The sequence below is a fragment of the Mauremys mutica genome, chromosome 12, assembly GCF_020497125.1.
Source record: "Mauremys mutica isolate MM-2020 ecotype Southern chromosome 12, ASM2049712v1, whole genome shotgun sequence".
In the NCBI taxonomy this organism is placed as follows: domain Eukaryota; kingdom Metazoa; phylum Chordata; order Testudines; family Geoemydidae; genus Mauremys; species Mauremys mutica.
In genome coordinates, this window is record NC_059083.1 from 11,822,176 (window position 1) to 11,834,558 (window position 12,383).

Consider the following 12,383-nt stretch of genomic DNA (forward strand, 5'->3'; position numbering starts at 1 on the left):
TTTCTATCCTGCTGGTAATAGCTCACCTGAACTGATCACTCTCATTAGAGTGTGTATGGTAACGCCCATTGTTTCATGTTCTCTGTGTGTATATAGATCTTCCTGCTGTATTTTCCACTCCATGCATCCAATGAAGTGGGCTGTAGCCCATGAAAGCTTATGCTGAAATAAATTTGTTAGTCTCTAACATGCCACAAGTTCTCCTGTTCTTTTTGCGGATACAGACTAACGCCGCTGCTACTCTGAAACTTGTCACTATGTTCCCAGTTCATCTAAATGTTAACATCTCCTTTTGGGGTCTGAAATAACAGAATACAGCAATAGACAGGAACCAGTTGGTTACATTGTTAACCCCTAACAATATATATATAAACACACAAAACCACAAACTTCAGGTTTCAGAGTAGCAGCCGTGTTAGTCTGTATCTGCAAAAAGAACAGGAGCACTTGTGGTACCTTAGAGACTAACAAATTTATTTGAGCATAAGCTTTCGCAGGCTACAGCTCACTTCATCAGATGTATGCAATGGAAAATACAGTAGGAAGATATATATATATATATATATATATATACACAGAGAACATGAAACAATGGGCGTTACCATACACACTCTAACGAGAGTGATCAATTCAGGTGAGCTATTACCAGCTGGAGAGAAAAAAACTTTTTGTAGTGGTAATCAGAATGGTCCAACACAAACATTATCTGTTAATATGTCTCTAAAGGTTGAATCTGGGTCAATTAGCCTGCAAGTTATGTAGCCTTTTCTGGCCCTGTGTCACAGTCACAAACAAAACTAAAATACACTTTCTAAAGGCTATGGCGTAACTTAACAAGCTCCAGGCTTGGTTCCAGGTTGATTTCTTACTAATCTTTTGTTCCCAGAAACTTCACCCCACCCCCCATTGGCTGAAGGACCCAACAGTTTGCAAAAGCTCTGACCCCCGTCTAGCGATGGATAACTTCGGGGTTCTCCGCCTCTCTCACCGTACTCCACTATAAAGCATGCCTCTCAACGTTTATTGCTCCTGCTTCAAGAGGCGGGTGCCGGCTCCGTCCCTAGTCGAGATCATTATGTGGTCACAGTTTCCCCACAGGGTCTCCTGATGGTTTCGCTGTTGTCTCTGCCTGGTGACAAGGCTGGTCAGACAAGCCAATACACCCTCTTTGGTGATCCGTCCCCAGCTATCGCTTGTGAGCTTTGATGCTTGTTCGCCACGCAGGGGCGGCTCTAGCAATTTCGCTGCCCCAAGCATGGCGGCATGCCGCGGGGGGCGCTCTGGCGGTCGCCGGTCCCGCGGCTCCGGTGGACCTCCTGCAGATGTGCCTGCGGGTCCCATGGTTCCGGTGGAGCATCCGCAGGCATGCCGCCCCAAGCACGCGCTTGGCGTGCTGGGGCCTGGAGCCGGCCCTGTCGCCACGTATGTATGTTGCAATCCCATTGTCACGGCTTCATTTCTATTCAAGACCTGGACAGACCTGATTTCCACTTGGTTCAAACACAGACTTTAAAACATCCGTCACTCCACACATAGGGGACGCAGGGATCACATGCCCCCCCCCCCCAGCCCAGATTTCTACCAGGGTGGGAGTGAGGTGAGGGGGACACGCCTAGGAAAAGCACCCAAGCTCTCCCCCCGAGCGCCACTAGGTGTCGCCTAGAGCAGGGAAGCGAGACCGGGCTGGCAGCATTGGGGGCGCGGGGAAGCCGGCTGAATCTGTCCCTTCCTCGCCGGCAGCCGCCGTTACCTGCTCAGGTACGAGTCTGGACTAGCCTGTCTGGGGTGCGCAGAAGGGCGCTCGGGGGGTCATTCGGGGCAATGTGGGGGAAGCAGCAGGGCCCCGGGGTGCTGGGGATGGGGTGGGGAGTCCAGAGAGGCAGCAGAGGCCAGGAGCAATGGGTGGGGGAGGCAAGCGGGGGATGCCAATGAGTGGGGGTACACTGACCAAGCCAGCTGAAATCCACTGCTAGATACCAGGAAGCCCCTTGCCCTCCGGCCTTGGGAAATTTTTAGGGTTATGGAGGTGTGACACCCCCTCCCCCGAACCCTTTCAGGCCAGCTGGTCAGGGAGTTACAGGACTAACCCAATTCTGATATGTCCATTCTGGACGGCCAAAGAATATTATGAGAGGTCTTCAGTGAAATCTGGGGTCACCCATTATCATTGGGAAATGCACGTCCAGGTAGTATGAAAGGAGTTAGGTAGGGATACACCGAACATATGTTTTTAAACTCTGTATCAACAAAGGAGACCCGGGGTATGAAATGTATCTCTCTTGGGATGTTAATTAAGCATCAGATGGTAAACCAATGGAAGCCCTTTTACAATTGAAGGCAAAATGTTAAAAAAGAGACGTGAGGTCAACGGGAAAGCAGCACACAGGGCAAATCCAGCCCTGGGTGGTTATCCTGTGCAGATGATGAACCTTGGGGGGTATCGGTAGGAGGCAAAGAAGATATCCCATGCCCTGTACCTAGATGTAAACGGGCTGTGTGTTTACATTCATGAAAACAGGACCTCGGCCAGCCATGGTTTGAAAACACTGCAGAGCACCCTGGGTGAGAGAAACTTTTTTAGACAGGAGGTTAACCTGGCAGGGTTTAGTTTCTAGAAAGCATGGTGGGATATTGTTTGAGAGGCAACCGTTTGTTTCCAATGGGCTCATGCATCCTCTCCTGTATCTCTAGACCAGGTTGCCAAACAGTGGTGCATGCCCCCTTAAGGGGGCCTGGAGGAATGATCGGGGGGACACGGTGGGGCCCGGGCCAGTCCCCATGAGGGGCAGGATGGGAGCACCACCTAGCCCCACTCCGCCCCCAGCTCTGCTCCAGCTCAGCTCCTGGCTCCCAGCTGCAGCTCCACTCCCAGCACCACCCCCAGCCTTGGCCCCTGACTGCGGCCCAGCTGCGGCTTCCGCTCCCAGCCTCGGTCCCCTTACCCCATCTGTGCCCCGCTCCCCGCACCCAAAGCTGTGGCCCTGCTCCCAGCCCCGGCAGGGGAGTCTCATGGGGGGAGAGGGGTGGAGGAGAGGAGGGACGCGGTGAGCGATGGGGACCTCCAGAGAGGGGGGTGGAGTGGAGGAGAGGAGGGAGACTCCCCAGGCAGTGGGGACCTCGGGGAAGGGGTGGAGCAGGGAGGGGCAGAGGCAGAGTGCCGACTTTCTGATTTCCCCAGGTGTGCTCCACCCCTGCTGTGCCCCAGACCCCACCCTCACGCCACCTCTTCCCATCCCTACTCTGCCCCCACCCTGCCTCTTCCCACCCAGTCCCTCCCCTCCCCCAAGTGCACCCCACCCTCACTCCGCCTCTTCCTGCTCCCGCCCCTCCCCCTCCCCCCTCAACGTCTCCTGCCCGACGCTGAACAGCTGATCAGCCGCTGGCGGGCAGGAGGCACTGGGGAGAGGGGGGAGGAGATGACCAGGGAGGCTGATGGTGGGTTCTGAGCACCCATTATTTTTTTCCGTGTGTGCTCCAGCCCCGGAGCACCCCCAGAGTCAGCATCTATGGGCAGGGCCACCACAGCCCAGGCATCCAGCAGTGGGGCAACGGTGGCTGCTCCAGGGGAGGCGCTAAGGCTCCCCTGGTCTATTATACCCACTGCCCATGATTGAGGAACTGAGACTTTTCTGTTGGGTACAGGCAGGCTGGTCCAGAAAGCTGGAGAGAGTAGAGAAGGAAAAGGAAATCGAGCCGGAGGGCGGGAAGTGGGCAGCCCTAGAAGCCACACACCAGACAGCCCTGGAGGCCGGGAAGCAAAAGTTGGAAGCTGAGAAGCAGAACCAGGTGGCAGAAAGAGCGACGCGTCGGAGGGCCGAGTGCTCCGCCTACGCCGGGACCACATGGCGGGGACAAACCGTGACCTAGTTACAGAGCAAGGGATGGCGCTGATGCTGATCTGACTGGCCGCCTTTGAAAGGATCTGCAGCGTACAGAACATCCCTGAGGGATGGAGCCTGGTGATTTTGCTCGCTCCGCTGGTGGCTGAAGCGTGACAGGCGTGTAATGACACGGCTGTAACCGAAACTGTGATAGGATGTTTTTAAATTCCCTGTTAAAGAGGTTTCAGGTTACACCGGGGGCCAGACCGCCCCGAATTCTTTGAGGAGTGCATTGAAGAAGTGGGAGCAGCTGCGTGGGAGAAGGCTCCTGAATCAGCAGAAACAGCGGCAGGTTGCTGACGTGTATGTACAGGTGATGCTATGCAGGGAGCGCAAGCCGGAAAGAGAAGTAGGAGTGGGTCCCTGGTTTGTGCCTGGAAATAAGGAACAAGGTGGGGTAGAACAGTCCACATCTCCCCAGTAAACCTTAATGATCAGGCCTGTAATGGGGGTACCCTCACCACTGGGGCACCTCCCTGTGGCTAGGTCTGGGGAGCAGCTCTCTCCTCATCTGACATCCTCATGCTGCTCTTTCCCTGGGCTTCGTTCTACTCTGCCTTCCTTCCACAGACTTTCTTGCCAGCAACGCCTCTGAGTGAACCCCTCCCACAGGCTAGGAGCCAAGGACTTTTGCTCCCCCTGCGTTTCCTCCTACCTACCTCTCCATACCTGGAGAGTGACTGTAGACTGTCCCTGCTGCCCCCTTCTGCTGCAAACTTCCTGGCTTTATACAAGCTAAGCCTGCTTCATCCTCCATTAGCCTGTATCAGACCCTGGCTCTTTCCCTAAGTGTGGCCTATATGGCTAATAGGCCCTGTCTGCGCCACCTTACCCCCTTCAGGGCTAGTGTGGGGTGAACACCTCAACCCAGGACTCCAACCCAAGAGAGGGACCAGGAAAGCGTTACTCACATGGTCCCCTTGATCACATGGAAAAGGCAGCGTACGAGGCTCCCATGTTCAATCCCTGGTCGGCCTAGGTTACCGTAACTACCCTGGAGTCAAAGACTTCAGGAGCTGTGATGAACTTTGCCAGCTCTGACCTCTGGGAAGGAAACAGAGAGTTTAATAAAAATGGGCTAAGGCTGGTGAGACGCCTGTGCTCTCAGATCTCCCTAGGCAGGAGAGCTGTGATTCATGGAGAAGAGGTGAGCCTGCTAGCTTAGAACCTGGTTAAAACCACGGTGCCGTTAGCCTGCATCAAACTGCAACAGGACGGTGTAATAGCTTCAAAGTGGGGATTCTTGAGACTTTGCCAGCTGTAGTCAGGAGGGCGCCGTGGTCGTGAGGCAAGGAGCAGGGTGGGCCTGGGGTGTGAGGCTGCAGAAGGGAGCTCAGGGCCATGGGCAGGGGATGCAGCGGGACCTGGGGGTGATGGAGGGGATGGATGAGAAGGAAGCCCTTCCTCGGACAGGGCTGTGTGGGTTGATCTGGGGGTGAGGGTGGTTCCTAGGGTATCTCTGACATATCCCCATGTGTCAGGAGAGGGTGGGGAATCTTGAAGGGAGTCCCGAGTAGTGGGGGACTTGGGGGTAATGCTCTGGGGGGATCAGCAGGCGGGGGCGGGGGTTGATGGGGAATCACTGGAGGGGGTCCCCAGTGCGAGGGAATCTCTGGGCAGAGGGGGCACTAGAGGTGTCCCCATAAGGAAGTTAGGAGCGGCATGGGATCCCAGACAGGGCAGTGGGTGGGGCCTGGGGAGAGACACCTGGCTCCCCCTAGAGGAGAGGGAAGGATGGAGAATGTCCGGGGGGGAGGGGCTTTTTTGGAGGGATCAAAAGGGAAACCCCGCCTACAGGGGGTGGGGGAGCCCAGAAAGGGGAATTCCTAAGAGGAGAGAGATTCCCTTTGGGGCTTGGGAAGCCGAGGGAAGGGGGACGCTCTTCCGTGAAGGCAGGTCACTGACTCTCTGGAGGGGGCGGAATCCCCGGGATTCCCCTCCCCGCGGGCGGGTCTGTGGGGAGGGGGATCCCGGGGAAGCCCCTCCCCGGGCCGGGGCGGGTCACTGGGGAGGGGGATCCCGGGGGAAGCTCCTCCCCGCCGGGCGGGTCACTGGGGAGGGGAATCCCGGGGAAGCCCCTCCCCGGCCTGGCGGGTCCCTGAGGAGGTTCCCGGGGAAGCCCCTCCCCGGGCCGGGGCGGGACTCTCCGGGCGGCGGGAGAAGCGGAGCCCCGCCCCGGCTGCCCGCTCGCCATGGCGGCCCAGCTGCTGCTGCTGGTCCCGGCCCTGGGCAGCTTCCTCTTCACCTTCGGCACCGGCGTGGAGCTGATCCGCTTCGCCTCGCTGCGCGCCGTGCTGCCCGGCGGGGGGCGGCCGGGTGCGTGGGGCCGGGGCCGGGGGGCCCGGGGCGGAAGGGCAGAGGAGGGAGGGGCCGGGGGATGGAGCTGGGAGGAGACCCGGGGGTGGGGGGGAAGGGAAGGGGAGATCATACCGGGGGGGACCCCGGAGGTTGCGGGGGAGGGGGAACCCAGGGCAGGAGGGGGTTGGGAAGGGAGGGGGAGCCCTAGAGAGGGCCCTGGGACTGAGGGGGTTGGTAGGAGAGACTTGGGGGGAGATTGAGGGGAGGGGGCTGGGAAGAGAGACCTGGGGGAGGCGGAGCCCTAGAGAAGACCCAGGGCGGGAGGGGGTCAGGAGGGGAGACCCAGAGGGAAGCCCCTGGGGGAAGCCCATCCCAATCAGGGTTGGGAGGGGCCCAGCGGGAGAGGGAGTGAGTTTGGGGTGGTTAAGGGGGGAATGGTGAGGAGCCGGGATTGGGGGGAGTTATGAGGGGAGGGCGGTCGGGGTGGGACCTGGGCCGTGCAGGGGATCAGGCCAAGGTTGGGAGCTGGGGGGTAAAGAGGGACCTGGGTGCGGGAGGGGGAGCAGTGCCCTGGGGGGGAGCCAAATGGGTGACGCCTCACCGGGTACATTCTGCCCCCCATTAACCCCATCTCCCCCTTTGCAGAGGCCACTTCCCCTGTGGAGTGGGGGGCCGCCCTGCGGGACCCCCGGGTGCTGCGGCCCCTGGCCGTGGACCTGGGCCTGGTGGTGCTCTTTGTGCTGCAGCACAGCCTCATGGCCACCGCGCTGGTCAAGCGCTGGACCACCAGCTGCTTTGGGGTGCTGCAGAGATCCTTCTACGTCTTCTGCACCGCCCTGGCCCTCCAGGTACCGCCGGGGGCTGCGGGGCGGGAGTGAGGGGGAGCTGGGGGGGAGCCCAAGGCTGGGCTAGCAGGGGGCTGCGGGTCAGGGCTGGGGGGAGCCCAAGGCTGGGCTAGCAGGGGGCTGCGGGTCGGGGCTGGGGGGAGCCCAAGGCTGGGCTAGCAGGGGGCTGCGGGTCGGAGCTGGGGGGAGCCCAAGGCTGGGCTAGCAGGGGGCTGTGGGTCGGGGTTCAGGGGAGCCCAAGGCTGGGCTAGCAGGGGGCTGCGGGTCGGAGCTGGGGGGAGCCCAAGGCTGGGCTAGCAGGGGGCTGTGGGTCGGGAGTGAGGGGGGAGCCCAAGGCTGGGCTAGCAGGGGGCTGCGGGTCGGTGATGGAAGAGCCCAAGGCTGGGCTAGCTGTGGGCTGTGGGTTGGGGCTGGGAGGCATTGGCAGAACTATTTCTAATAGGACTCCCCCACAGCTGCTGATGCGGTACTGGCAACCTGTCCGGCATGGCCCCCTGCTCTGGAACGCCTGCACAGAGCCTTGGGACACCTGGGTCCCGCTCATCTGCTTCATCCTGCACTTCATCGCCTGGCTGGTTATCTTCAGCGTCATCCTCATCTTCGACTATGCTGAGCTCATGGGAGTCAAACAGGTACCTCGGTCACCTTGCAACCCGGGTGGAGGGATTGCCTGGCTCGGGGGATGGGGAATGGGACACATGGGGCCTTTCCCCCCAGGGGGCCCCGGCTCTGATCCAGCCCCAGGCTGGGGGACTGGCTGGCTCGGGAGGGACGGGGAATGGGTTAAGGGGCTTTTCCCCCACTAGGGGGCACCAGCTCTAATCCAGTCCCAGATTGGGTGGGGGTCTCAACTCTGCCCTTAACCTCTCCCCCTACCCCCAGGTTTATTACCACTGCCTGGGCATGGGGGACCCGCTGGCACTGAAGTCCGTGCGGGCTGTGCGGCTCTATTCTCACCTTCGCCACCCCGTCTACCTGGAGTTCCTGCTGGTGCTGTGGGCCGTGCCCTGCCTGGCTCTGGATCGCCTCCTGCTGGCTGGCCTCTTCACCGCCTACCTGAGCTGCGGGCACAGCCTGGACCAGCAGGACTACCTCTACCTGCGGGCCCAGCTCGACAAGAAGTTCCTGGTCTTCTCCCGCGAGGAGGCAGCCTACGGGGACCTGCTGGCCCGCAATGGCCCCGCGCTTGGCAAGGAGAGCTGAGGGGCCGGGGCCTGGGTCTCTGCCATGCACTGATGCCCTTAGGTCAAACACCCTGCACTAGTTACTGTAGGATTATCACTTCTGAGTGCCTAGCATCCGCAGCAGCTTGCAAAACCAACCCCATCCCTGCTCTAACCACTAGGCTCCACACCCTCCCAGACAGGGGGTAGAGCCCAGGAGTCCTGGCTCCCAGCTCCCCCTGCTCTAACCATTAGATCCCAGTCTCCTCTCATAGGGTTTTAAGTTCTATTCCCAGCTCTGGGACGGGAGTGGGGTCTAGTGGTTAGAGCGGGGTGGGAGCTGAGAGTCAGGACTTCTGAGTTTGAGGCCCAGCTCTGGGGGGGCATGTGGTCTAGTGGGTTAGAACAGGGGAAGCTGGGAGTCAGGACTCCTGGGTTCTATCCCCAGCTCTGGGAGGGGAGGAGGAGTCTAGTGGGTTAGAACAGGGGAGGCTGGGAGTCAGGACTCCTGGGTTCTATCCCCAGCTCTGAGAAGAAAGGGGAGTCTAGTGGCTAGAGGGTTGGGTTGGGGCTTGGAGTCAGGACCCCCGGTTTTACCTGGCTGCTTTACCCAGTGTGTTTTGTTTCCATCCGCAGTTGTGACTGCAAAAAGATTCTCTGAAAATGTTTTTTTAAAAAACAAAATGATGATAAATCTGTGCTTAATTTAGTAACACACTGAGGCGGATGCCTTATCGGGGACCGGCCAGTTGAGAGGTGCAGTAAATGGGACATGAGGCCTTTCCCCTCTAGGAGGTGCCAGCTCCGCTCCCAGCCCCAGAGCAGGGGGACTGGCTGGCTCAGGGGATTGAGTCATGGGATACGGGGCCTTTCCCCTCTTGGGGTGCCGGTTCCAGTTCCATTCGCTAGTAACCAAAAGCCATTCCCACCTACCAGCCATTCTGTGCCCTATGAATCGAACTGATGGGGATCCAGCCATCCACTTCAGGCACCTCTCCGCCCCCTGCTGGCAGCCTCAGCAGTTATCAGAGGGCTGAACTGAGACACATTAGTGATGGGGGGCTGAGGGGGCAGCTTGTTCTGTCCCCAGAACCCCAGTCTTTGGGTCTCAGTGGGGGGGGGAGGAGATTTTAACTGGACTTAGAGCTGGATCCAAAGCCCATGGGAGTCACTGGGAAGATCTTGCTGGGCTTTGGCTCAGTCGTGAGACACTCCGTCTCCAAGTCCTGTGTTTTATGGTTTCCCTTCCTCATGCAGGAGGCTGGGACCCCTCTGGGCTGGGCATGAAACGGGGTCAGGACTCCTGGGTTCTATTCCTGGCTCTGGGAGGGGACCCCAGCCTTACACCAATGCCTTAACCAGGAACCTTTTATTTTTAAGTGCTGGGTTTTTTTAATGTGTTGTTCTTAATGCAAAGCTGATAAAGTATTTTTGTATCTTGGATTTTTGTGCAATCTGAGAAAACAATTTTTAAAAAAAATAAAAAAAAGTCACTGCTTCTTTTACACACTTGTCTGCCTCCTGGGATGTACCCCCAGCTCTAAGAGGGGAATGTGGTCTAGTGGTTAGAGCAGGGGGTCTTGGAGCAAGGACTCTTGGGTTCTACCCCAGATCTGGGAGATGAGGGGAGGATGTCTAGTGGTTAGAGCAAGGGGAGGGCTGGGAGTCAGGATTCCTGGGTTCCTTTCCCAGTTCAGCCTCTTTCCACTTGACAGGGTGAGTCACTTGTCTTTTGCCTCTGTGTCCCTAACTGTGAAACAGTGCTGTAACAAGTCTGAGGCGCCCTATTATATTCATGCTTCTCCTCTTGGCTGGTGGGAGCTTGGCAGTGCAGGGAAGAGAACTGCTCCTCCTCCTCCAGAAACACCATCCTGCAGCTAAAGGAAAAGAATCACTACTCTGCAAATGGACAAGAGCCTATGACGGACAAGCAAGCAGTTATGATGCTCCCTGTTAGGGGGTGGTGTTGGTACATGCACCCTTGCCATGGCATTGCATTACATTTCCCCAGCAGGGGGCAGTGTGCTAGGTGCACACTAGTCATTTCATTATACCACATCTCTCCAGTAGAGAGCAGTGTTGGTACGGGCACACTAGCCATAGCATTTCACTGTGTTACCACTAGGGGGCAGTGTTGGTGCAGGAACACTAGCCATAGCACTTCACTGTCTCACCACTAGGGGCAGTGTTGGTACAGGCACACTAGCCATAGCATTTCACTGTGTTACCACTAGGGGGCAGTGTTGGTGCAGGAACACTAGCCATAGCACTTCACTGTCTCACCACTAGGGGCAGTGTTGGTACAGGCACACTAACAGTAGCATTTCACTGTGTTACCACTAGGGGGCAGTGTTGGTACAGGAACACTAACCGTAGCATTTCACTGCGGTGTTGATACAGGCGCACTAACCAGAGCATTTCACTGTTACCACTAGGGGGCAGTGTTGGTACAGGAACACTAGCCGTAGCATTTCACTGTGTTACCACTAGGGGGAGGTGTTGATACAGGCGCACTAGCCATAGTCACTGTGTTACCACTAGGGGCAGTGTCGGTACAGGAACACTAACCGTAGCATTTCACTGTCTCACCACAAGGGGGCAGTGTTGATACAGGCACACTAGCCATAGCATTTCAGTGTCTCACCACCAGGGGGTGGTGTTGGTACAGGCACACTGGCCATTGTGTTGCATCTCTGCATTAGAGAAGCAGCGTTGCTATATGACCGTGGTTTTCAGCGGACCCCTGGGGTTCCGCAGACTATATTTAAGCTTTCCAAGGGGGTCCACACACCATTTTAAATGTTTTAGGGGGGTCGCAAAGGCAAAACAGATTTGAACAACCTGCTCTATGGCGATGCTTCCATCCCCCCTAGGAGCCGGGGGGGGGGGGGTTGACGGCTGCACCCCAAGGTTGCTCCTAGCGAGGCCGGCAGGGGGCTGGATGCTGGGCTGTCTGGGGAGAATCCAGCCCGTGTTCCAAGGGCCGATGCAGGGGGCTGCAGCTATGACATAGGTCTACCGGCATGTGTGCGTCATGCATTCCTGCTGGCTTAGAGGGAGCAGACAGCTGGGGGGGGGGCTCTTGTCTGATCCTGAAGGGTCAGGCGGGGCTAGCGCCAGAACAAGGTGCTGCAGGGAGCAGGGTGGGGGCTTGAAAAGGGGCACTGGCCCCTGGCACTCAGCGCTGGCCCCAATGCCCCAGTGCAGTGCTAGGGGGCGCTGTGCTGGAGGAAGTTGGCAAAGGTCCCTCGGTCCTTTTCCCCAGAGGTGGGGTGGTAACCCCGTTGTCCCGGCCCAATTCCCACGCAGCTTATTCTAGTCCCTAGCCCTAAACCCCACCGCGCTTTGCAACGTTCACTGGCCCCAGGAGGCCCCTCCTACAGTGGGGTGCAGCTCCGCTGGGTGCTGCTCCTCGCCTGCCCCATCCCAGAGGTGGCTGCACCTCAGCGCTGGGGGAGTGAGCCCCATGCAGCGTCGCTGCGAGGCTGTTCCCCAGCTGCCTCACCCCAGAGGTGGCTGCATCCCAGTGGAAGGGCCTGGGGTTATTCGGTTTACACAGCTGACTTGCTGTGGGTGGGTTCTTTTGAAAGAGGCGCCCTTCGCCTCACCTAGAGAGGGTGGCTCCTGCCTCTCGTTGTCCCCGTTCAGTCACCGAGCCCTTGGGGCTGTCTATGGAGGAACCCAGGGAAGGGAACCTGAAGGGGCAGTCCCTCGAACAGACCACCAGGGGGCGGTGGTGTATTAAAAATCACTCTAGGTGATGAGCGACCCTACCAAAATAAACCAGTGTCCTTCCCAGGGCTAGCGGGAGAGCCTAGAATAATGAGCAACCCGCGGTATGCCTGAGAGACCCTACAATAACAAACTGGTCGGCACAGCAGCGCCAGTGTTTGTTAGTTACCCTACAACAACAAATCAGCAAACAGCCACAGGAAACCCTACAAGAACCAACCTTCCTGCACTGCCCTTGTGGATGCCAGGGGCCCCACGTGAACAAACTGTCATGTGTCGTCCTAGTGCTCGCCAGCTGCCCTGCAATAACCAACAGCCCCATCCAGCCCCAGAGCGGAGGAGACCCTACAATAACAACCTCCTGGGAACTCAGGCTGGAAGAGCCTAGTTCTGGAGGGGGATTGGAGAGGGATTAGGTGGTGCTGGGTGGGCCAGGACTGGGAGTGTGGGGGGGAGCCCAGACT

General features: G+C 58.2%; 1 protein-coding gene across 1 annotated transcript; it reads left to right on the plus strand.

The window, feature by feature from the left end:
* Positions 1-6,026: 6,026 nt before the first annotated feature.
* Positions 6,027-9,714, plus strand: NRM (nurim). Its single transcript, XM_044984460.1, has 4 exons — positions 6,027-6,197; positions 6,825-7,027; positions 7,480-7,656; positions 7,907-9,714. Exons 1-4 carry the CDS (start codon positions 6,074-6,076, stop codon positions 8,225-8,227), a joined length of 825 nt encoding a protein of 274 aa, XP_044840395.1. The 5' UTR covers positions 6,027-6,073; the 3' UTR covers positions 8,228-9,714.
* The last annotated feature ends 2,669 nt before the right edge of the window (positions 9,715-12,383 follow it).

Excerpts from the sequence above, each read along its gene's own strand:
- NRM (XM_044984460.1), top strand. The coding sequence starts at position 6,074 with ATGGCGGCCCAGCTGCTGCTGCTGGTCCCGGCCCTGGGCAGCTTCCTC. Across the intron at positions 6,198-6,824 it reads GCCCGGCGGGGGGCGGCCGG|AGGCCACTTCCCCTGTGGAG; the intron begins GTGCGTGGGGCC and ends CCCCCTTTGCAG. Across the intron at positions 7,028-7,479 it reads GCACCGCCCTGGCCCTCCAG|CTGCTGATGCGGTACTGGCA; the intron begins GTACCGCCGGGG and ends ACTCCCCCACAG.